A 24,758-nucleotide genomic window follows, 5' to 3' on the forward strand; every position below is an offset into this window, starting at 1 on the left:
GAGATTTAAATGAAGTTCACAATTTTGTTACAAAAAATATGTTTTGAGACAAAAACGTAAGTGGAGATGCCGGGGATTGAACCCGGGACCTCATACATGCGAAGCATGCGCTCTACCACTGAGCTACATCCCCTCTCTGTAGCAGAGGACGATATTGTGGTTATATTGGTAAAAATTTAACAGTGCATTTGTAAAACCTTAGTAACTTGTATCGTTTAACTTTTATCAGTTCTAACTAAATATGTTAACTAGCTGGTGTGTTTGATTTAGACTTGTAGTTTAACTTTGGAGAAGGCAGAGCCCCAGTAGAATGCTGAATTACATTTATGCATTGGTCAGACACATTATTTCATTCATTAGCCTACTAATCATTATCATGATCTTGTAATAAACCCAGAATATTTAATAGACATGGCAGACAAGGATAAAATAACATAATTAAAAGTTTCATGGTTATAGCCCCAAAATTATTGTTGGTTCAATGCCATAATTGGTTACGGCAATGTTAGTTATCCAGACTGAGAAACAAGACAAACACTATTCATAGTAACTTTATTTATTTGAAAAATATCTTGTATTAATATTTACATTACTCAATTAAAGATTTTACAAAATACAGTCAGCATTAGCAGATAAATGACAGAGTGTAAATATCAAAAATAAAAATAAGTTCCAACTATGTACCATCTTACTCTTAACAACTAACAATGTTTTGTGACATCCACTGGGCCAAGTCAACAGATTACCCAACTATTCATTTCTAAAGCCAAGTCTTTGCTCATCTCATAAGGCAGTCAAGTCATTTTCTTCTTCTTTGTTCTGCTCAGACCAAGTAGCGCTTCCTCCAAATGGCTTAAAGTCTACAAGCAATTTCACATTCTCTTCGTTTTTCAGCTCTTCTTTGGGTTTATCAGCCTCTCCTGCTGCCTCTTCTGTCGGTTTCTTCTTGTCTTCTTCAACTTCAGTCTTCTCGTCATTGTTTTCCTCTTTTTTCTGATTTGCCCTCTCCCTCAGGTCAATGCTGGAATAGTCATCTGAAGAATCATCCTTGTTGTGGGTGTCCTCTTCTTCTCCCTCATCTGCATGACTTTCATTATCTTTGTCTTTATCTGCTTCCTCCTCATCATTAGCTTTTAGGCCCTCTTCTTCTTCAGTACGGGTTTGGGGCCAAAGGTGGACACCAAATCTGTTTTCCACAACTTCAACTCTTTCTCTTAATTGGTCACGTAGGCCGCCTTCAGCAAAAATTATGCGATTGACTTTGTACTGCCCGTTTGTTTCTTTATTTAGTTTTTTATACAAGAAGACTAGAACCAAAACAAGTATGAGCAACAAGAAGAGGAGGGCAACCACAGTTGGGGTGCTGTCACCAGAAGCGGTTTCCGACGTCATGACTACAGCAAACAGAAAAGATAAACAATACATGAGGTGAATCATTTGATGCATTTATAAAAATGTCAAGTTAAGGCAAACATATCTGACTGTAATGCAAAAAGTACGATTTTGGACTCTAGGGGGTAGTTTCCCGAACAGGGATTATCTTAAGCCAAGACTAGACCTTAGTTTAATTAGGAAATATAACTAGTTTTAATAAATAACCATACTAAAAAGATTACTTGTGTGCATTTTGAGGCAAAACAAAGCGCACTGATGTGTTTTAAGATATGTTAGTGCAATTGTTTTCAGTTTGGACAGGTCTTACATTTATTTTAGTCTAGGACTAGTCTAAGCCCTATCCAGGAAACCGCCCCTAGATGCACATTGATATATTCCAATCCATACTGTGTTTGTAAGCTAAATGTAATTTATTAAAATTAAATTTATTGGATTTCAGTACACCCTCAGCAATAAAGATACAAACGTTTTCACTGAGATGGAACCTTTAAAAAAGGTACCAATATGCTTATGACATTTTGGTACAGTACCTTTGAGATACCTGTATGCACCTCAATAAATGTGTAGCTTTGAGGTACCAATGTGCACCTTTTAGGTACAAATGTATACTTTTTGAAAAGGTACCTCTTTTGTACCTTTTTTAATTTGATTATATTATTTACACAGCAAGTTAGACAAAATATCAAATTATTAATAATTTATAGAAATAATTCAAAATATTAATAAATAATATTGTTATTTATTGTACTGCCTTCTATGATTAAAAAAATTACTTTAATATTAGTTTCGGGAAATTTACCACTTGCAAAACAATTTGAAAGGAAAATGTTAAATGAAACAGTAATAAGATTTTGCTCGTAATTTGCATACAGTAATTTGGGGGGTGAGAACCAGAGGGCCCTAAGTGACATTTCACCAACTTTACTGGAGGCAGAGGGCCATAAAAAATGACCATGGTTTGATCTGATTTTGTGTACTGATTTAAAAAAAAAAATATCTGACTTTGTGCACTGATTTAATAAAAAATGTTAAACTCCAAATTGATTAAGAATTTACTTTTGTCTTTTTGGCAGCAGAAAGAGCTCGTCAAGAGCTTTAACTAAATATATATCTTTATTTCACCCAAAATGTCACTTACGCCCTTTTGACTGTCACCCCTTGAATAGCCTTTATTACATTTTCCTGTACTTCTGAGTATTCAGTAAAAATCTTCCATAGACTCACAGTGAAACACTGCGGTTTATTATACCATGCAATCACTGAACTCCCGCCATAAAGAGTTTGACAGCAAAACCTCTGCAGCACACAGGAAGTCTGCACGCTTAGGTTAGTTTAAAAAAAAAAAACTGCCAGGAAACCAAGTGTTTTCTTACAATATTACTGTGCTAAAGAAAATTGGCTGTTATTTCTTATGTCTAAAAATGTAGCACTTAACAGCTCTTAACTGCAATTCACAAGTTTTGCTAATACAGCTGTGTATGCTCTTATATGCGAACGGCAGTCCCAGTGGCAGACAGCAATTTTCTTCTATTCTTATTATTATTTTTTTTTTTTGCCTAAATTAGTGTGTCAAATAAGAAAAATTAAAAGTAACCAAATAAGTAAAAAACAAATGTAATTACACATAAAAAACCCCATGCACAAAACATGCCTTAAAAATGCTGTTTTTCAGAACATAGTGTGCATATGAACAAAGAAAAGTAAATAAAAGATAAATAAGAGGTTATCATGAGGAGCAGGTGTTGTATGTAAGGGTTTATACAATTATTTCAATACAGTAAAAAATGAGACATAAAAATACTTTAAATATGTGTTAAGTGGTAATAACTTACCTCTATTCGACTGTCTTTACACCCATAACCCATGAGAGCATTAAAATAGAAATTCAAATGTGTTCTGATCATATAGACAGGAAAGAGGGGCGGATCGAGAGCGAAAGCGAGAGAGCGTGACCGCATGCAATTCAATGGGTTTAAAGTGTTTATGAAACCTTGACAACGAAAGATTTTTGATTAAAAATATAAACTTGTTGTAACCTTGGCTGAAAGCATGCATGAATGCAAGGTGGTGCTTTCATGGCCAACATAATAAAATAATGAAATACAGTAAGATGTTATTCAGAAAAATAATGAGTTTTGGCCAAGCTTCCAATTAAAAGTAGCATTTAACAATAATTAAATCTAAACATTTAAAAAAAAGCTAATTTGCTTTTAATGCCTCTTAGACAGACTTTTTTTTAGTCCGCACAGGCGGAAAAAATGTCTTCCTTTAGCTTGGTGATTGTAGGCTGAAGCACAAGTCTCTCTAGACCACATCCTGTTATGAATGTCAGGTTTATTGCTGTGAACCATTACAAGAAGCACACTTTATTGCTAGTGCAATGGCATATTTAACAAAAGCATGCAGAAGAATGAACATGAATTACTTAACTGATCACCCAAATCACCTTGCATCGTTTCAGTTTTAACATTAACATTTACTTTGTCATTACTTAAGAAAATAAGTGTGGGAGTCAAATTTGTTGGGTTTAAGGAAGTGTATGGGTTCACTTACAGTAAAATTGCTCATTGAAGTTGCTAAAATAGTGGCGTACTGTATCTTAAATTGCCATTTGATTTTTACCTCATATGCATTTGCTTGTAAAAAAAAAACGTATTGTAAATCAACTAATCAAACGATATGAATGAATTGTCTTTATTTAAAAAGAACAGATTAAGTTACATTTGAAGTAGATGAGTGATTAAATAATTTACAACATACGGCGAGTAAAAAGCTAGACAAACAAAATCATTCATCATTCAGGAGGATGAGTTGTCCCTGAACTTTCATCCCTGATTGTAGTGCCCATGATTACAAATACAAAATTTAGACCTATTAACAACACATAATTTAACTATTTTAAATTCATTCAAATAGTAATGAAGCACAGTTGTTTATCAATGAAGATAAGGAGTAAAAAAATGAAACCTGCCAAGAGCATATTCGAAAATTCTTTCACCCTGAAATCAAAAGAAAGAAATTCTATTTTGCATTAAAAAAAATAATAATTTGGTCCCATGTTTTATTAGGTATAATATACCTTTACTGTGTACTTGCATAGGAAAAAGCATTTTATACTTAATGTGCGCATATGTGTTCTGGGTAAGCTTAGTTCCAAGAGTGAAATTTCATGCAGATACTTTAAATGCAAGTACAATTTATTAACACATATGTATATTATACATACATTGTATTTGTTTTCTTATGCAAGCACATAGTATTTAGACAAGTGTTTCTCAACCAGTGGCCGGTTGCATAAACCTTTAAGACTTCAAGACTGATCATAACTGATTTAAGTATGCTACATGGAAAGGTAGATTGGTCTAATTTAAATCCAAATAATAAAACGAATTAGCCCTAACCAATTGCTAGTTAGTCAGACTCATTCTTAAGACGCAGTCTTAACGTCACGGCTATGTATTTGCAACCGGCCACAGGGGGCTCGGGCCCACGTAGCGCCTTAACAAATTTCCAAGGGGGCTTTTAAGATGACTTAAATTGATTCCAAATAAGACAAAACGAGCATTAAATAAGCTTATACAAACAAATATCAAAATATTCCTTAATGTTTGGTTATTTTTTAAACAAATATACACCTGCCCAGTCTCCATTATATTTTTACTTTGTAGAAAGTGTGAGATGGGGGGTCTTCAATATTGATGTGGGCCCTAAATGGAAAAAGGTTGATTACCACTGATTTAGACTAATATAAGGCCAATTATCGTATCCAATAATAATTGCATCCAATCATTATTTTGCATTGTGACATTGTTATAAAAGCCAAGTTTTGTTTCTGGTAAAATATTTTTGCTACTAGTACTAAAGAAAAAACATATAGGTTGATTTACCAAACTAGTGTGACACTATCAAAATTGCTGTTGGTTTTAGTATCCTTAATAACCCATGGCACCTCCAAAGTTTTAAATTAAACTGTAAAGTTTTATGCACTCCAATGTACCATTAAAAATGCACTACAATCATTTTAGGACTGCTGTGTCTGCTTTCTGTAGGCAAATTAAAGTTTCTTATTTTTCGAGATCTAATGTGTGAAAGTATTTAAGATATCGAGAGCTTCCTCTGTTGCTCAGTGAGCTATCATTATTCACTAAGCATGCGTACGCACACATTTGTTCGTGAAATATGCGTTCGGACGTTTTAACTAACAAATCATGAATCAACAAAAACTTTGACACTAAAATATCTTCTAAATGTTTGCAATAACGTAAGAACAACTTGGACCACACGTACGCAATAATCACGAACAAGGAAAAATAACCCTATAATATATATCCGTGTTATATTTTTATATATGTTTTTGATTATTGCATACTTGTGGTCTAAGTTGTCCCTATGTTTTTGCATACATTTAAAATACATTTTAGTACAAAAGTTTGTGTTGAACCATGATTTGTTTGTTAAAACGTCTGTACACACATTTTACGAACAAATTTGTGCGTACGCATGCTTAGTGAATGAAACCCAATGATCTTACAGTATTTCTTAACACAAAGTATTCCAACTCATGCTACACACGGGTCCACACATGAAACTCTAACAACATCCAAAATTAATGCTACATTTGTTAAGACATCAAATGGAAGAGAGGGGCCGTTTAAGGCAGCTTAACCCAAGAACAGTGGTGGTCAACGTATGTTGATAAGCACCTTCAAACTTTAAAACTTAAACCTGAAAAGCTAGTTAATTCAGCATGTTGGATTAATACATTTTCAACGATTTTATCTATTTTCAATCAGGAGCTGCATACATAAATGCTGTCTTAGTGCATGTTCCAAGTGAGCAGCAAAGTTGCTTTTCATAAATTTGCATGGTTATGCAAATGCTGAACCAACCAAAAACAACCAAAGTCAGTACCTCACCTACTCCTACAGCCATATTAAAAGCACAAAAGGAGCAGCATTTATAATATTAAATGTCAGTGCATTTAACAACAATGTGTTCCCAATAATGTTTGAATCACTTCTTTGTATCGCTATGCTACAGTAATGTTACTACATTTCCCATGATCCTTCAGTAAAGCTTTTAAATCTGAATAAGGCTATGTAAGGAGTTTCATTCACACTTCTCCATCCTCAATACGGCCCAGCTGTCTTTCCAGCACGTCAATCCTGTGACCCTGAGCCAGCACAAGAGTGCGCAGCGCCCGCACCTCTGTTAAAATATCTGCAAGCTGGTCCTCCTTTGCATGAAGAAAAACATAAAAAATGTATATCAAATAATTTTAAACAGTGTTTAGACTGAAATGCTTTAAGCCTCAAAATGATTAATAAAACAATATCCCAATTCCTACTCACCTCTTTCTTAACTCTCTCTAGCCCACCATCTACAGCCCTCCCTCCTCGTCCATAGCTTGACCCCTCGCTCTCCATCTCAACCGTCGCACGGTTTTCCATTGCAGAAGCGCTGCCCAGACTGGTGTCAGTCTGAGAGAGCAGTTTAGGTCGACCCCGGAGGGTACCACATTTGGATGGTGGGGCTGTGTAACCGCCGCTGAGAGAGACAAGGCTCGGAGGAGCATCCTGACCAGCTATCCAATCTTCTGCCAGTAGAGCAGGTTCTAATCCCGCTGTATCCGGGTACAGATCCCCTTGAAACAGGTCAGACTGATTGAGGTGGGAAAAAAATAGAGGTTAGATAAATTGTGTAACTGATAGGAATACCACTGAACTATTACATCTGGCATATACAGGGGCAAATCTTTCTCTTATAGTACTTCCAGGGTTCCTACACCTTAGTTAACTTCAAATTTAAGGACCTTTCAAGGACTTTCCAGGTCCAATACCCTCAAATTCAAGGACTAAATGTGGGGACACATTTCAAGTGAGAGCAAGGTTATATCGTGTTACCTTTTAAGATACACTGTTACAGTTCCCTTTTGAGGGAACTTGCCCTGCGTCACTGCGGTGACACTTTTGGGACGTCTCCAGGGGTAAGTGCAACTGAATGTGTAAATCAAATTCAACCAATAGTGAGGCTTAAAGTCAAAGACAGGGTGATGCGGGAGCCAGGAAATATATTGCTATCTAAAATATTGCCAAAGACGGCGTTACAGGGACGTAGGAAGTATGGCAAGGGAGACGCAGCATCACGTTCCCTTCTCAGGGAACAATAGTTACATACGTAACACGAAACGTTTTCATTTGTCAAACTATGCAGATGGATCAACATTCGCGTACAGAATATATAAGCTTTAAAGCAAACAGTTTAGCACGTGTCTAAATCTTTATGATATTATCATACACTACACAAATAGATTCAAGCACTTTCAATGAACTGTATATATGATTGTATATTTTCAAAAACTTCCCAGGGTCTTGAATTTTTCCCCCACAGATTCACAAACTTTCAAGGATTCCAAGGACCCGTGGGAACCCTGTACTTCCTCTTTCATGTGAACAGAAAGCCTGTTAAATTACAGTAGTGAGAACTACCAAAAATATTTAATAATAATAATAGAAAAATTAATGCGTTCTGTCTATTCTGGTGCATTGCCTTATAGACAGTATAAGATTTGCCCCTTATACTGTCTTACAGTACTTCCTCTTTCATAAAAACAGAAAGCCTGTTAAATTACAGCAGTGAGAATTATAACCGAAAATATTTAATAATAATAACAGCAAATTTATGGGGAGGTGACACAATGTTTGATTTTTAAAAGAGCTTTTGTGACACTTTGTGACCCATGCTGTTGATTAGCATTAGAAAAAGTTTTATTTATTCCTCAGTAAACATAATTTACAATTACAGTAAAACAGTACATTTATAGCAATGCATTTACATTGTAGCGAAAGGCAATGCACCAGAATAGGTACTGTCTGAAAAGCAAATATTGAGCTCTGTTTTATGTCAATGTACTTTGTGTTCATCAAGCATCAACTTTTAAGAAGCTACAGTACCGGTCAAAGGTTTAAACACACTAGCTAATTTTTCAAAATCTTTTAAAATAATGGTAAACATAGCTGACACAGATTCATTGGAATTATGCTGTAATAAAAATATAATAACAATCTAATTATAAGATTAGGACCATCAAAGTTTGATTTCACAAAGTGATATTACAGTAGCCTGGTTCCCATTTAAGATTTGTGCAAAACTAGCATTATTTTCTAAATGTTGCTACAAATGACAGTCCGATGTTATGTAGTTAGAACATAATTTTGTTCTCTCGAGATAAGTGCAATATTATTGCGACAGGTGTGTTTAGACTTGTTCGACTTCATATGTCACTGCAAGAACCATTAGGCGTATGACATCACAGTACCGCAAAAGCAATTCGAAATCAGACTCCTGCGTATGATTTCTCGAATCACTCTCGTGGTACTTACGGCCTGTATGAAGTTGAACAAGACTAAACACACCGATCGCCATGGTTTTGGACTTATTGTGAGAGAACAAAATTATGCAAACCAACTTGTGGAAGACATCAAAATACAGAGAGAGTATTTTGAATATAGAGCAGTATTGCTCCTGTGGAATTTTGATGTCATGCGCTTGTCGGTTTTTGCAACGCTACATAAAGTCAAACACACCTCCTCTGTCTTGTCCTCTAACCAAACATACATTGTCATATTTAAATAATGATAATATGACTTACGCACGTCAGGTGACATGTTAATGCAAATAAAAAAAACTTTTTTGCGTTTTTGCGAAATTTATGTGTTGGGCTGATTTTCAATTTGCCATTTCAATTTGAAAAGTAATGAAAACACGTTCTTTTTCACAGAATGTTCTTTACATTATGAAAAATGACTTCAGCATGAATTTACAAAACATGTACTCAAACATATTGAAGGAGTTTTTATCAATGTGGGGTTGTTATTAGGAGTTTTCCTATATTATTCACTCAAAGACATAATTTACCTTTTTTAAGACATCTATGAAAAATGTTTAAAAAGAAAAGATTTTTGTTAGAATTTAAAATGTTGTGACCATTATATCTACAAAACTAATTTAAAACCTTTAAGCATTTGCCTACATGTTAAACAGTTTTAAAGAGCATCCTATTTCATTGCTAAAAAACAATGTTGTTTTGTTAATTTGGTATAATACAATGTGTTGGTGTGGTTTATTGTTCAAAAAACAAATTGGGCCCTATCTTGCACCCAGCGCAATTGACTTTGTCAGTGACGCATGTATCATTCGTATTTTGCACCGGCACACAGCGGGTTTTTCCCTCCACAGACGCACGTCGGCAAACTAGGGAATGAACTTGCGCTCCCTGGGCGGTTCAGCGCAAAAAAGGAGGCGTGTTCCGGCGCAAACCATCCCTGATGCTATTTGCAGTTTCAAAAAACAATTGCGCCAAAAAAAACTAGTCTAAAGTCAGTGGCGCGTTGCGCGTTGTTCATTATGCTATTTTAAAGGCGCTTGATTGACCATAATGTATAGCGTGCACAACGCGCACACACTTTGCTTATCTAATCTACACAGATGCAACAGTTATTTTTGCAAATCATAAATTGTTACAATAAAAAATATTAACACATGAGATAAGGGGAATCATAGTGGTGAGAATTGTGGTGATAGTTTTCATTTATTGTGTGGCTGCGTTAAAAAATTCTCATGCAAAAAACTATTTTTTTCATAAGTTTGTTGTGTGGCTGTATTACGTTTATTTTATGTAAATAATAATTACAATTTTTCATAAGAAACCTTAATATATATGAACTTGATTTGTAAGTGTACTTTGGGGTTGGACCTTGCTTGCGTTTCTTGGGTCCGATTTCAAAGCCCCCAAACCCTTTCATCGGTAAGGGTGGACGCAGCGATGTCCTCTGCTGGCGTCTGTGTAGAGGCCGATCCACCTCCCGTTACACGGCGTGCCCGATTTATGCTGGCAAGCTTGGGATTCCCCCGTCTCCTGACATTATTGTAGCGCTTGGCGCAACGATGGGGATGCCAGCTGATGAGAAAATTGTGGCTATTTCCTCTCACGCCTGTTTAACCTACGCTGGTTTGGGCGGGTTTCTCCTATCCCCATACAAAACAACTTCTCTGTCTTTGACTGCTCTTACAAGAACGTGGGTCTCCTCGGCTGTGAACCGCTCCTGGCATGCACCTGGTAAATCCGTCATAATAATAGCAACCCACCATGGAACTTGCGCCCTTGCGTTTAAAGGGAATGTTGGATAGCGTTCTGATTGGTTTATTTGACGTTACGTCCAAACCACACCTATGAATAATGAACCCACTTCAAACCAACCCTTATTTGATTTGCGCCTGGCGCAAGAGTTATTTCTCCCGCCGGGAAAATAGCAACAGCGTCCAAGATCCGCCCACAAAGTCACTTGCGCTTTGCACTTGCGTTTCAGATCGTTAAAATAGGGCCCATTATTTTCCACATACCAAATTAGTGTTTGCTGTAGTCAAAGAAAAGAGATTTATGTTGAAAACGATAACTCGTGTCTTTGTTAACCTTGGGTACCTTCTGCATATCGTTAACATATACACACTTACACACCAAAAGAAATGTAAAATCGTGAATTGGACCATAGTTGCTCTTTAAAAATGAGAAACATTTTACCACAATCCAAAATCTTTTGATTGGTAGTGTAGGGGAGATAGAGGCACAAAGTAACACTTTGATTAATCATTCACACACAATTCACACACACATCTCACTTGAAAGTTTGTTTTTTGGGACCTACCGTTATCGTACAATTACACCGAAAGTGACAGGAGTGCAAATGTTGCAACTTACCCATAGTTGTAACAAACAGAAGGTAGAAAATTTTGTTTAAAAACAAATAATTCAATACAATTTTGTCTGTATACTTAAGGTGCTTATAATAGATAGATATCCACACATTCATCCATTCACGATTCTTCATCTAACCATCGGCCTGTAAAATATGTAAAGTGGTGCGCTAGTTTGTGCCCCACTCACCCCCCTAAAAAAAGATTTTCTATTGACTCAGAAGAAACAGGAAGTGGTTCTATTTTTAAAGTATGCTTCCAACTTCGGTCAGTCACCAAAGTATTGTGGTTTAAATAAAATGATGTGCATGAGGTTTAGTCAGTGTGAGCAGGTCAGGACTATTACAAGGTAAGTAAACCTCGAGGGCCAGAGTTGAGTACTCTGTTTTACACAAAAGCCATGGGATGACAAAATAACATTTACTTAGCAGCACAATTATTTTTAAACACATATTAAAACTTTACTGTACAAAATCAAGACCAAAATCACTCAGTAATGTTCTTTTCAGACTCACTGTACACACAGAAAAAAGCAAACAAGCTGTAACTTGGACGTGAAGTTTGAATTTACCTTCCGAGGCACAGTCATGGATATGGGTTCAACTTTCCGCTCATGCAGTTTATAGAACCTGATGGATCAGATAAGAAGATTAAAACACAGGTTCAGTGCAGTTGTAGCTGAACAGGACTTTGTGCATTAAAGGTGCATTATGCCTCTCTATCGCCATCTCCGTTTGAAACATAAAACTGGAATTGATTAAACTGATTTTTTTATGTACACTGAACAAAATTATAAAACCGCAACACTTTTTTGGTCCCATTTTTTATGAACTCAACTCAAAGATCTAAGACTATGTCTATGTACACAAAAGGTCAATTTCTCTTAAATATTGTTCATTAATCCTTATTAATTCTCTTTTGCTCAGATAATTCATCCACCTTACAGGTGTGCCATATCAAGATGTTGATTAGACTGCATGATTATTGCACAGGTGTGCCTTAGGCTGGCCGCAATAAAAGGCCACTCTAAAAATGTGCGATTTTTTCATACAGCACAATGCCACAGATGTTGCAAGTTTTGAGGGAGCGTGCAATTTGCATGCTGACTACAGGAATGCCTACCAGAGCTGTTGCCCGTGGATTTAATGTTAATTTCTCTACCATAAGTCGTCTCCAAAGGCGTTTCAGAGTATTTTGCAATACATCCAACCGGCCTCACAACAGCAGACCACGTGTAACCATATCAGCCAAGGACCTCCCCATCCAGCACCTGGAGAGCTGCTGCAACAATCGGTTTGCATAACCAAATAATTTCTGCACAAACTGTCAGAAACCGTCTCAGGGAAGCTCATCTGCAGGCTTAGGGCCTCGACCTTACTGCAGTTCGTCATCAAAACCAAACTGAGTGGACAAATGCTTACATTCAATGGTGTCTGGCACTTTGGAGAGACGTCCCGGTTTTCACTATACAGGGAAGATGTCAGACAGGGTGTATGGCGGTGGGATTATGGTATGAGCAGGGTTGGTGGGGTTATAGTTTGTTGTATGCTATGGACAATGAACACAGGTGCCCAGAGATACCGTGACGAAATCCAAGGCCCATTGTTGTGCCATTCATCCACGACCATCACCTCATGTTGAAACAAGATAATGCACGGCCCCATGTTGCAAGCATCTGTACAGTTTCGGAAAACTGAAAACATCCCATTTCTTGCATGGCCAGCACACTCACCAGACATGAGCATGTTTGGGATGCTCTGGATCGGCATATACAACAGCGTGTTCCTGACAATATCTAGCAACTTTGCACAGCCATTGAAGAGGAGTGGACCAACATTTCACAGACCACAATAAACAACCTGATCAACTCTATGCAAAGGAGATTAGACGTGAGGCAGATGGTGATAACACCAGATACTGTTTTTCGGACCCCCTAGACCCCCAATAAAGTATAACTGCACATTTTAGAGTGGCCTTTTATTATGGCTAGGCTATAGCACACCTGTGCAATAAACAAAATGTCTAATCAGCTTTTTGATATGCCACGCCTGTGAGTCAAAGGGACTATCTCGGCAAAGGAGAAGTGCTCACTAACACAGATTTAGACAGATTTGTTAATAATATTTGAGAGAAAAAGTCCTTTTGTATGCATCGAAAAAGTCATACATCTTTGAGCTTGGCTCATGAAAAATGGGGGCAAAAACAAAAGTGTATTATTTTGTTCAGTGTATTAAGTCAACAACTGATTTTTGTTTATTTTTAACTGAAAAAGTTACTTATTGCAGCTTTAATTGAACAGAACAGAATTGAACAAAACATTTTCCTACAATTAAGAAAAAAATGGAAACACTATCATGTATTTACATGTATTTTACACATATTAAGCTGAAATACACAAATTTTAACTCATATTTGCCCTGTTTTAAATTTCTTAAGTCCTTTTCACAAAGATTATGGAAAACACGCAGTGAATGTGTCCGTGATTTGTTTGTGATCCGTTTGGTTTTCAGTTCATTCACACTGCCAATGATTTTCCGGAATCTGTGCGGGATGTGTTTGTCTTAACATGAAAGCTCTGCCAATTTTATGGAAATTTTCTGGGATTAAAGTGCTATGTGTGAATGGGGTTTTAGTCAAATACACTGGCCAAATAACATTTTAGGTACAATAGGTAACTGAACAAAAGACTGGATAAAGTGCAAAATGACAATTGTGTTTACACCATCCAAAAGTAAAACTCAACTCCACACCTTGCTATTTCACACTTGTTAACATCTACCCCTCGTTTGCTGAGGAAACCAGCCCCTCTCTGTGGCTCCTTACTGCTGTATAGACTCAGGAAATGAACATATGGTGACTCATCTGTCACCTCAAAGTAACGAATGGTGCAGTCCCCCTAAGAGAGATGATAGACAGATCAAACAACGGCAGCATTTTTAATCTTTGTATATGTCTAGATGGATGTCATGTTTGTACAATACAGTTAAGATGTGATTTGTACGTATAAATCTTAATACAGCATTTCAAACTCCCCTTATAAGAAGTCCCTTGGGATTAAGTACCCTAAAGTAGGGATGCTCCGATCGATTGGCCGCCAAACGGTATCGGCTGATAATGGCATTAAATGACTCGATCAGTGCTCACTGAATTTGCCGATCTCATGAACTGATCTTTCTGTTTACATTTGTCTTCATAGGGATCCTGAGTGCGCTTAGAGACAATTTTTTACGTAGTGCAAGCATTTTTAACATGTTGCTCTTGTGCGACGTGCAAATTTTGATATCTGATATGAGGATGTGCTCTGGCCAACAGCGCTTTTATTTTCAACACTGTTTAATTTTCATTAGTTTTAAGAGACATTACCTTTTTAAAGAGATATTAAAGGAACAGTATGTAAGAGATTTATATCAATTAATCATAAAATGGCTCTGATATGTCACTAGACATAAAGAAATCATTTTCATTTCAAATACTTATATCACTGACAAAAGTGGTCTGGGCAGGATATTGTCATTTAAAAAGTGGAGTTGCAGCCCTCAACTGATGTTTATATTGTCATTTTGTGTATTGGCCACCAGTTGTGTGATTGCAGTACCAGTTTTAGCTACAAGTTTTGTGATTGCAATACCAGTTTTGGCCACAATCCTACATACTGTTCCTTTAAATATCTCTTTGCAGAAGAAATATTTGTTGTGCTTATCTATTTGATTCTCTATTAACACAATAATATACCTAATTACTGCAAGTAATATAATAAAGGCAATATCTGTGATATTACTTTATCTAGAAAAAAATGTTAACAGTTACAGTCATCAAAGAGCTTGCATATCAGCTTAAAAAAAAAACCGCATCGTAATTGGACGATCACGAAGACAACAAATCTGTAATAGGTATCGGCTGCAAAAATCCTGATCGGAGCATCCCTACCCTAAAGTACCAGGGTATATCACTTAGTACCACGATGAAACCAAAGTATGATAGTTTAACCATCTGATCATAAAACGTGGTGTATTGTGTGATTTTGTATGATTGCATATCAAACATGACAAGATTGTAGCTGTGTGCATTAGAAAAACTATCCCAGTCGGTGAATGGTTGACATGTTTAGTGTAAACAGCATGCTTCTGTGTACATGTATATTGCTGTTAGAGCTCGGAGAGAAACCTGTGACTCTCTTAAGCTGGGTAAATCTTACCTTGCCACACAAATAAACCATGTTGGTGTCTGGGTCATAGAATGGAAGAAGAACTCCGTTACTTGTGTCCATCTCCTGAGTAACCATTGGCTCAGAGAGGTCTTTCTAAAATACATAGTCAGACACATATAATAAACATAAACTGCAAATACTATATGTCAGTTAATATCTGAACGAGTAAATGTTACTGATCAGTTGTGGTTTTGTTAAACACTACAGGCAATTCACGAATTCGCACTAACATATGTAATCAGATGTGATGACAAATCATATTTGTTGTGCTATACGAGAGGGGGTTCCAAACCCAGCGTACTCCCCTCTTAACTGGGACAGATACAGTCCCAGCTGAGATCTAGGTTATGGGGTGGAGGAGGGTTGCTGCAAAACTGTCATGAAAAGAAGTTTAGGGGTGGCTATATATAGAGACCTCTTTGCACTAATTGGTTGGATTACATCAGTGGTTTGCAAACTTTTTCGACATGCGGCCCCCCTTGTGCCCTTTGTATCCCCCAAAGAAAAATTATGACATAAAACATTATAAAGCATAAAATTTGAATTAAACAAAACATATTTAATAATACAATGTAGTGCTGTTGGTTAAGCAGCCATATTTTTCTGAGGTTCAACTCAAAAATTATGATAAATGAATGTATTTTATAAAATGTCATAAAACTGGGGCCCCCCGGCACAATATTGAGAACAACTGGATTACAGTTCCATGCTCTGCCCAAACTTAGTAAAAGGGCAGGTCTAACGGTATTTCATGCATTCTGATTTATTAACAAATTTAAACAGTTGGATTCCTCATGCTAAACATTGGCAAAGGTTCAGCAGTTGGACGTGTGACAGAGTATTTCTGAGCCAAACACACTCCCTGCCTCTTTCCTTCAAGTTTCATAGAGTTTTTTTTTACTTCTGATCCGTTGCGTAACAGAGCCTAGGTGTACAGTAAGTCCTTATAAGGGCACTTTAACCGGAATTGTGCAGGCACACGCACACACCAACCAAGAGCTGACACAAAAAATCAACGTCACTAAAGAAGTGTGGTCAGTTTCCCCACTATCAGCTTCCCAAAAAAACAGCATTACGAAAACAATGTATATACCCTGCCGAAAAAACAGCATCAAACCAGCATGGGAATTATGCTGGTCTATGCTGGTTTGATGCTGGTTTAGCTGGTGCTGATGCTGGTTTAGCTGGTGTTCACCAGCACCAAAACACAACATATGCTGGTCTTGCTGGTATGCTGGAGTTGTTTGTTTAACTGGGGTAGCAACGAGTTGTGCATGCATGTTTGTTTAACGCTGCATTTCATTTTAAATGGGGCGGTCCCAACCGTGTCATGAGTTGTAGGTGGTAAATTAAACTGCATCAAAGTCTGTTTTTTTGTTGGCAATCGGCACGTTAATGCATATAATGTTAATGACGCGAACATGTTGTGAATCATAAGATAGTGGGATAATGTTTTGTGTGTGTTGCTTGCTCGTGACTTGCTGCGCCCGGCGGTATGCCACCAGGATCTCAGGAAATCTGATAAAACTAAAGCCTACTCTATAGGTACTAAAAATTAACATAAGATTAGCAGAAACAGTGTGTGTTATGTGAGCTTTAAATAAACATCATATGGTGGAAACTTTTTTTACACGCGTTTATCTCCATATACAGTATTATCATGGTGTTGTGTATGAATGAAGAAATCAATTATAGATCTTTAAAGGAATATTCAATTTTCTTAAAAGAAAAATCCAGATAATTTACTCACCACCATGTCATCCAAAATGTTGATGTCTTTCTTTGTTCAGTCGAGAAGAAATTATGTTTTTTGAGGAAAACATTGCAAAATAATAAGTGTACCGTACTAATGCTTCACTAATACACAATAAATAGTTGTCCATCCACTTGTGCGTCTGAGATTTTGGTATCGGTTTTAAACATCCAGGAATGAAAAAATAAAGTGCACGACTTGCTTGATGTTAAAATAATTATTACGAGAGATAAAGTTTGGGACCTGATTGAGTTAAAACAGTTATTAAGAGCGACAGGACTCGAAAACAATCTTCCTCGCGCTGACTGACACATCTGAAGCCTGACCCTGATATATACAAATACACAGAATGACAGTTTTAAAAATATTTGTTTTGACAAGACTTCACGCAGATAAAATCTGTTTTGTCTTAAGTAAATGTTTGGTTAACTGTTGAGGAAAAATATCTGATGTGTAACATTATATTAGATCCTTGCATTACAGTAGATCTTCAAGCTGTCTGTCTCACTGTCAATCAAACAATAACAGAACAAAAATGTTTAACATATATTGATATTGTTTTTGACCTTGTGTGTGGTATTAGTTTTAAGAGTGAATGTAAGGTATGGATGTGGTAATTTAGTTTTTTCTCAAAATTAACTTTGTGAATTGACTTCAAACAGGTGTAGCTTTGTCATGTTTAGTCAGATTCCAACAAATCATGAATTGTTTTAAAGTTTAATAGAGAATGTCAAAATATAAATAATTTTTAAAATTCCGACTTAATTTGCCAGCACGGGCCACAAATGATGCAGCAGCAAACAGAAATGGAGAAAGAAAAGTGTTTTCTGAAAGGAAAATTCATATACAAAACAATTGCTGATGATTCTGTCAAAAAAGTAAACAGGCTGGTGTAAACATACATTTACATAAATCATCTATATTTGTCCACACCCATGTTGATTAGAGTATTAAAACCTTGAAAAGTGTTAAATTAAGGTAAATTTAGAACAAGATAAAAATGTGTGATTAATCATGCTATTAATCTATCTAGATTAAATATTTTAATCGATTGACAGCCCTAGTATTTACTGAAGTAATATTTATTTGTTCATTTACCTGCATCTTTTAACAAGAATAAAATAAATTATTTTTAATTAGTCAATTTGATAGATTTTTCTCAACAGAATGCTCTTACCGTATCCCAGAGGGCGAGCTGTCTCTCACTCATACGGCTGAAGCCAGTCGTAAGAATTTTGCCGTCAGCCAGAAACACAGCTCTCATCGGCCTGGTGCCCTCATGAACCTTTTCCCGCACCTTAGTGTGACATCACCAGAAGACAAAAAATAGACAAAATCACAAATCTGTGATAAACAACCACGTGAAAATCATTTCCGCTTTCCTATTTGAAAAGGCCTTTATGTAGAGGACATTCATGATCTGATTTCATTTTTCTAAATATGAATTCAAACACTACAAAATTAAACATCAGAGGGACCAAGCTGACCTTCAATACAGTTCCACGACGGGGGTCAATGACACGTAAGGCTTTGTCTTTACAGGTGGTGCACAGGACACTTCCCTCACGATTCCAGCTTACGCTGTATATAAGGTCTGGATGGGCATCACTCAGCTGGTACACCAGTTCACCGGTGCCCACATCCCACACACAAAGGACATTATCGCATCCTAGCACACAGCCAAAGGAAGCCCAAAGATGAGAAAGAAATGACAGTTTAGAGCAAAATTTGCATCTCAGATATTTACATGCCAATGCAAATCAAATTCAAAAGTTTCTTTCTTTGTCTGGACATACACAAAGTAAAGTAAATCTTTTGAAAACATCTCTTTGGTTAAAGAATGGCCAACAATGAAACAAAGCATCTGCCAAATGCATAATGGAATACTGCAGGCACAACAATAGACAAATGCATCCTATGCTAATAGCCCATGAGTCAGACATCAGACCGACTGACAAACTCAACGGACTTGGTTTACAATAATAGAATTTTTGTTTACATGTTAAAATCTTTCTTCAACAAATCATTAAGCAAACCCAAGATTGTCAAACAAATCCGACGTCTCAAATTAGGGCTTGATAGAAGATATAAAGCAGGTTGAGGACACCAGAATTAGAACACTGTGCCAGAACAGAGTGGGACAGAGAACAGACTAATCCAAGTTCAGCATAAGGTGCAGGTTAAGTATATATACACATCCAAGCATCTACATATGCTTACCTGCAGTCAACAGGATATTAAGAGCAGAGGGGTGCCAGGCTAAGATCCCCACTCTTTTACTGTGACCCTCAAGAGTCACAACAGCTTCAGACATGGGTGCTGTAAGACCACCATCAGGAATCTGCCAAATCTGTTAATGTGGAAAATAAATACAATGCAACTCTTTCAAATATTAGTCAATGATTCCTATCTTTGAGGAGGGTGTACTACTCTGCGACAACATGGGCAACAGTTACTGAGTTACCATAGTAATTAACCAAATTAGAATTACACTTGCAAGACTGAAAGTAAAAAATAATTCATTTAGAAAATGAATCAAATCAATCAAGTAATTTTGATTTCTACAGAATTCTTTATTGATGAGACTTAAGACCTTTGCTCACATAGGTGGAGGTTTTTTTCTGCTTATGACATTATAACACAATGCATAGTTTCTCACAGGGCTGTAAAAATGCAGGCCACTGAAGGCCGGTCCCTATTGTAAAACTAATTTGATTAAATTTCATCAATTTGATTTGTTAGATTTAGATTCACTTTGCTAATATGAATCAATTACATAATCCTAGTGAAAGGACACTAACTACATCACAATGTTGGCTCTTCTGAAAAACTGCTTCATCATTTGCATTTCACTTTGGATATAGGGTCTTCTAAAGGAATAAATGTAAACATAGTTTAAGTTACAGTGATACGACAAGTTTTGATTGGTTACAATGAACTTTTCTTAAAAGCTCTCTTATGCAAAGAATTAAAGCAGTCTACTATAAATTCAAGTTTTATCAATGAATATTACGGTACTGAATTTCATTTAAAGGACCGCAAAGTTTGTACTAAATTTTCATATGACAGTAAACAAGGATGTAGTTGTTGGTTGTATGAATCAATACAGACCTTCACAGTACAGTCTTCTGAAGCACTGGCAATAACATTGTCATCATGTGGGCACCACTGCACATCCAACACTGGAGCAGCATGACCGCACACAGTCGGGATGTTCTGGTCCACTCTACCACTCTAGTGGTAAACGACAAAAACATTGTAAGGTGATCTGAACACCTCCCTCCTGAAAATTATAACCATATTCCCCTTAAAGGTGCAATGTGGGACTTTTAGAAGGATCTCTTCACGGAAATGCAATATAATATACATGACTATATTATCCGTGGTGTTTAAAGGCCTTGCATAATGATCTGAACAGTTTTTTTTTATCTTAGAATCAGACGTTTTTATCTACATACACAGTGTCGCCTTACCTGGAAGTCACTGCCAAGTTTCTACAGTTGCCCTAAATGGACAAACTGTTATAGAGAGCGCATTTCGTCTCTACATTAGCTCAGTCCTGTGGCAGCTATAGTACGGTGGCTTCTCTTTGCATTTCAAAATTGAAATTGGTTACAAATGGCAATTTCCCGCTAGATTCCGCTAAAAACTCACATTACACCTTTAAAGAGATAGTTCACACACAAAAAAAGAAAATGGTGTCGTAATGTATCATTTCATTTCAAACATGATTTTATTTTGTGTAATGGACAGAGCAAATATAGGTTATTAACTTCAAATTGAATCTGCCCTAATTGTGCTTTGCTTGGTTTAAAGATCAATTAGCAAGAAACAACTGAAATAATAAATATTGCACGAGTGTTTGAGAATTTATTGGATAATCCAATTCACAAAACTGATCGGAGTAATTCATTCAACTAGCTGATCCAAAAAACCAGTTGCAGGAGTATAAATAAATATTAATATTTCGGCTGAATTAATCCTAGAGAGTTAATTTGATTAACCAAACTATTTTAAATATCTTAAACTCCACCTCCATAAGGCTTGCAGCACAAAAAAATCATTAATATTAAAAACTATTGTGCAAAGTATGCAAACCTTGGCAAGTGGTACCACAAGAAAGGCTCCGCCCCCTCCAGCCTCAATGATGACAGCGATGAACTTCGGATTTACAGCACACAGGGGACCATCCCATGTCACACGTGATACTCTGACATCATCAAGGCAATGCTCAGCCTTCCATGCTTGGGCAAATACATGCCTAAACTTACTCTGCCTGACAACACCCCTCCTGAAGGACATAACTGTTGACAAAATAATAGGGAAATTAAAAAACACGGAAGCTTGTTCAATGAAAAGAAGATAAGAATGTTACCATTAATTGTACAAGCAGCATTAATGAATCATACCTGATTAATTAACATACAAAATGACAAATAACACTGCAGCTAGCTAGTGCTACACATTTAAAAATAGTGGTGAAATGATGTGGATTTCTTTTGGCTGCTGTTGATACCAACATTAAGATACATGTGATATGATCTATCACATGTACATGTGATACATGTGAATAATCTAGTATTAAAAGTGTAGGATTACTTATAAAAAGTTTGCATGACAATGTAATTCTAAATATATTTTTTCATTACACTAAAGGTGCCGTAGAATGGAAAACATCTAGGCATAGTCTGTTCATCTAAGGCTAGGCATAGATGAATAATAAAGGTTCTGTACATGCAGGGCTCAACGCAAATAATTTTTTTTACTGGCCCAGTCGGGCCAGTTAGTTTAGGTTTTTACTTGCCCTGCCAAAATGTTCACTGGCCCCAATAAAAAAACTGTCAGTGTCACATATTTAAAAATAATAAATCAAAAGTCAAGTGTAATTGTATACATATACAACAGACATTTCCAACGAAAAAAGGTTCCCAACTTTTTTATTTTACCTGTAAACTGACAGAAAACTGTGCAAAATATTGCAACATTTCTTTTGTTGTGTTTTACCCAAGTAAATGTCTGCTTCCAAGATGTTAAATAATATACATTGATGAAAGTATATTTTAGTGACTGAGGGTGAAGCACTGGCCCGATCGGGCAAGTGACAATACTTTTTACTGGCCCGAACGTCTCTCACGCTTGCCCTGGGCAACCGGGCAGTCCTTTATGTTGAGCCCTGACATGGTATTGACATATCGTGAGCCTCAAGCACTTTCCCTCCTAATGTAAACCTTGTGTATGCAAAAGACTGCTGGAAAACAGGCCAATCTCAACAAAACACTGACTGTGTGTGTCGCCCCAACATTAAATTAAGTACAATGCTAAAAACAAAGTTGTGCCAGTTGAGTTAGTGCTATATGCTAGCGTTTGGGCTGAAGTTCTACTATTGACGTTACTGTTATGTTTTGCAGGTCCACACTGAAAAAAACACAAACTTACCACTCAGGAACATGCATTAACTAACAATCTCATAACAGTTGATAATTCCTCAAATTCCGTATCTTCGTCTGATACAGGCTCAAAAATAAGGTCTGTTTACACAAACACAGAGCTACAGCACTGAACTGCTCTGTGAGACAGACAATCAAAGCAGAGCTCAAAATTATTATTCATGATCCTTTCAAATAAGGTAATAATAGATTATTTAATTTTTTTGAAAAGTTTCCTATTATTCTAAACTAAAAATATAATGAAGAACAATGATTTAATATAATAAAATATAATGAAGATTGAGTAAGTGACTTAGTCTTGATACAGTAATATTTAAAGACATCAAAATAACACTTCTGTTATGTTCCGTCAACAACTTTAAAACTGTGTCAGACAGTTAATAACAGGAATCTGTAATTTTTAAAACTTTGGTAAATTATTATGCCTACTTAGATATTCTCATGTACTACTAACTACTCGGAGACTTAAGTAGTAAGGTAAAAGTGAGAGCCACTGTTGTCCAATGCAACTCTAGAAGCACCTGAGCTCTCACATGTCTCTCTAAGCATCAACACTCAAGGTCTAGTCAGAACTACTGACCAGCAGGACTGTGCTAAACAGTACAACACAAACACTTTAAACCACTTCATTTAAATAGGTGACTTTGTTCATTCTAAACACGGCGCATAGTGAACGGTAGGGGTGCCCTACATTTTCAGGTCAGAACGAAACCCCTCAATGAGACGGTCATGTACATTACCCACAATATTTTTTGTAAATTAAATACTAATACTAATGTACACGTGTAAACAATATGCACATATATTTAAATAGTTTTAATAGTTACAAAAATAATAATCTTTTATGTTGTTAATCTCTCCCTCTCTCTAGCATTTAGTCTATTACTACTTGTACACTGTGCTTATTGAATACTCCCTCTTTTGTTGGTCGATTCAAATAACAGCATCTGCTAAATTAATGTAAAATGTAATAGAACTTAAAAAGCAATATAGGTCAAACAAATACACAATAAACATAAGAAAGAACACTTGCAACCACTATAATTATTTACATTAATGTACACATTGATGCAAAAAATCAAGGCAATTAAGGGAAATGACGAAACATGTTACAAACTAATCGCAAAAATGCGCTGATTATAACATAATAACACAAGCAGGGTGCATTCAGTCAACCTACTGTACCTCTGTTTGGGATTTTCTTTCTTCTGTTTCCGTCTTCTTGTTGTTTCTTTCGTTCTATCTTTATTTATTTTAATATCTTGATAAAATGTGCTTCTTAGGGAAAAAAGCGATTCGAGATACAAAATGGCAATGATCCGTTTAAATGACGCTAATGCTGTGTTGTTATCGTCGCTATATTTTGCATGGTCAGGTGGAAAAATTATATCCAGACCATTTAACCATTTACGAAAAACCTAATCCATATTATTGCGTAAAATAAATAAACAGCTGTGTATTTTCTGAAGACACAAAAGGTTGTTGTAAAAAACCTCACAGTAAAGATTTCCGGAATTATGGATAAATCAGAAAAACGTCAACTACAGCAAAGAATAAAAGATGACGGATGCTAAAATTCCTAAGCCAGTGTGCCTAGAATTAAAACCAGCGATGTGTGAAGCTCGCCATGGTGAAGAGTCAACAAAATGGCCGTTGATACGCCGTTTGGTGAGTTAAAAGTCCCCCTGTGTGGATACTACTATTTTAAAATTCATAATAATTTGCTTTTAATGGGCGTTGGACAGTCTTTTATCCCTCAAAAACTCATCAAAACGTAATTAATGCAATTGCTGTTATTGCAAAAATTGTAATCAATTAATATGGAAATTTGTTTATTAAAATAAAACATAAAGTGTTTACTGTAATTTCTCTTTGGCCAAAGTGTTTTTTTTTCTCGTTTTTTTTTGTTCTTTTTTTCTCTCTGGCCAAAGTACGATACCGCATTTGCTTTTACGTGACGTAAACATTTTGTAGGTAAGTTAAGTCATCAACACACCTCCCAAAGTGAAAGAGATTCATTTCAAAATATGAAATTGTATTTCCATCCAGTGAATTTGTACAAAAAAGATTTAGAATTGTAACCAATACATGTGTATTTTGTGATGACAATGAAACCACTGAACATTTATTTTACTACTGTGTCAATGTTGACAAACTATGGCTGCATGTTTATGACTGGCTTCACCAAAAAAAAAAACCTCAT

At 36.2% G+C, this 24,758-nt stretch overlaps 2 protein-coding genes and 1 non-coding gene across 3 annotated transcripts; all 3 read right to left on the bottom strand.

The window, feature by feature from the left end:
• Positions 1-61: 61 nt before the first annotated feature.
• trnaa-cgc (transfer RNA alanine (anticodon CGC)) lies at positions 62-133 on the bottom strand. Its single transcript has one exon. It is a non-coding gene; the product is annotated as a tRNA-Ala (tRNA).
• A 402-nt stretch (positions 134-535) lies between these two features.
• Positions 536-3,368, bottom strand: LOC141281646 (uncharacterized). The gene is made up of 2 exons (XM_073813648.1): positions 3,228-3,368; positions 536-1,394 (listed from the first exon to the last, which is right to left on the bottom strand). Exon 2 carries the CDS (start codon positions 1,390-1,392, stop codon positions 784-786), a length of 609 nt encoding a protein of 202 aa, XP_073669749.1. The 5' UTR covers positions 1,393-1,394; positions 3,228-3,368; the 3' UTR covers positions 536-783.
• Positions 3,369-4,075: 707 nt separating this feature from the next.
• Positions 4,076-24,194, bottom strand: coro1b (coronin, actin binding protein, 1B). Its single transcript, XM_065275434.2, has 11 exons — positions 23,741-24,194; positions 21,207-21,412; positions 20,220-20,342; positions 19,329-19,458; positions 18,596-18,777; positions 18,286-18,405; positions 15,344-15,448; positions 13,899-14,044; positions 11,720-11,777; positions 6,747-7,055; positions 4,076-6,631 (listed from the first exon to the last, which is right to left on the bottom strand). The coding sequence occupies exons 2-11, from the start codon at positions 21,408-21,410 to the stop codon at positions 6,509-6,511; spliced, it is 1,500 nt and encodes a 499-aa protein (XP_065131506.1). The 5' UTR covers positions 21,411-21,412; positions 23,741-24,194; the 3' UTR covers positions 4,076-6,508.
• Positions 24,195-24,758: the final 564 nt, after the last annotated feature.

The sequence above is a fragment of the Paramisgurnus dabryanus genome, chromosome 2 (genome assembly GCF_030506205.2).
Source record: "Paramisgurnus dabryanus chromosome 2, PD_genome_1.1, whole genome shotgun sequence".
In the NCBI taxonomy this organism is placed as follows: domain Eukaryota; kingdom Metazoa; phylum Chordata; class Actinopteri; order Cypriniformes; family Cobitidae; genus Paramisgurnus; species Paramisgurnus dabryanus.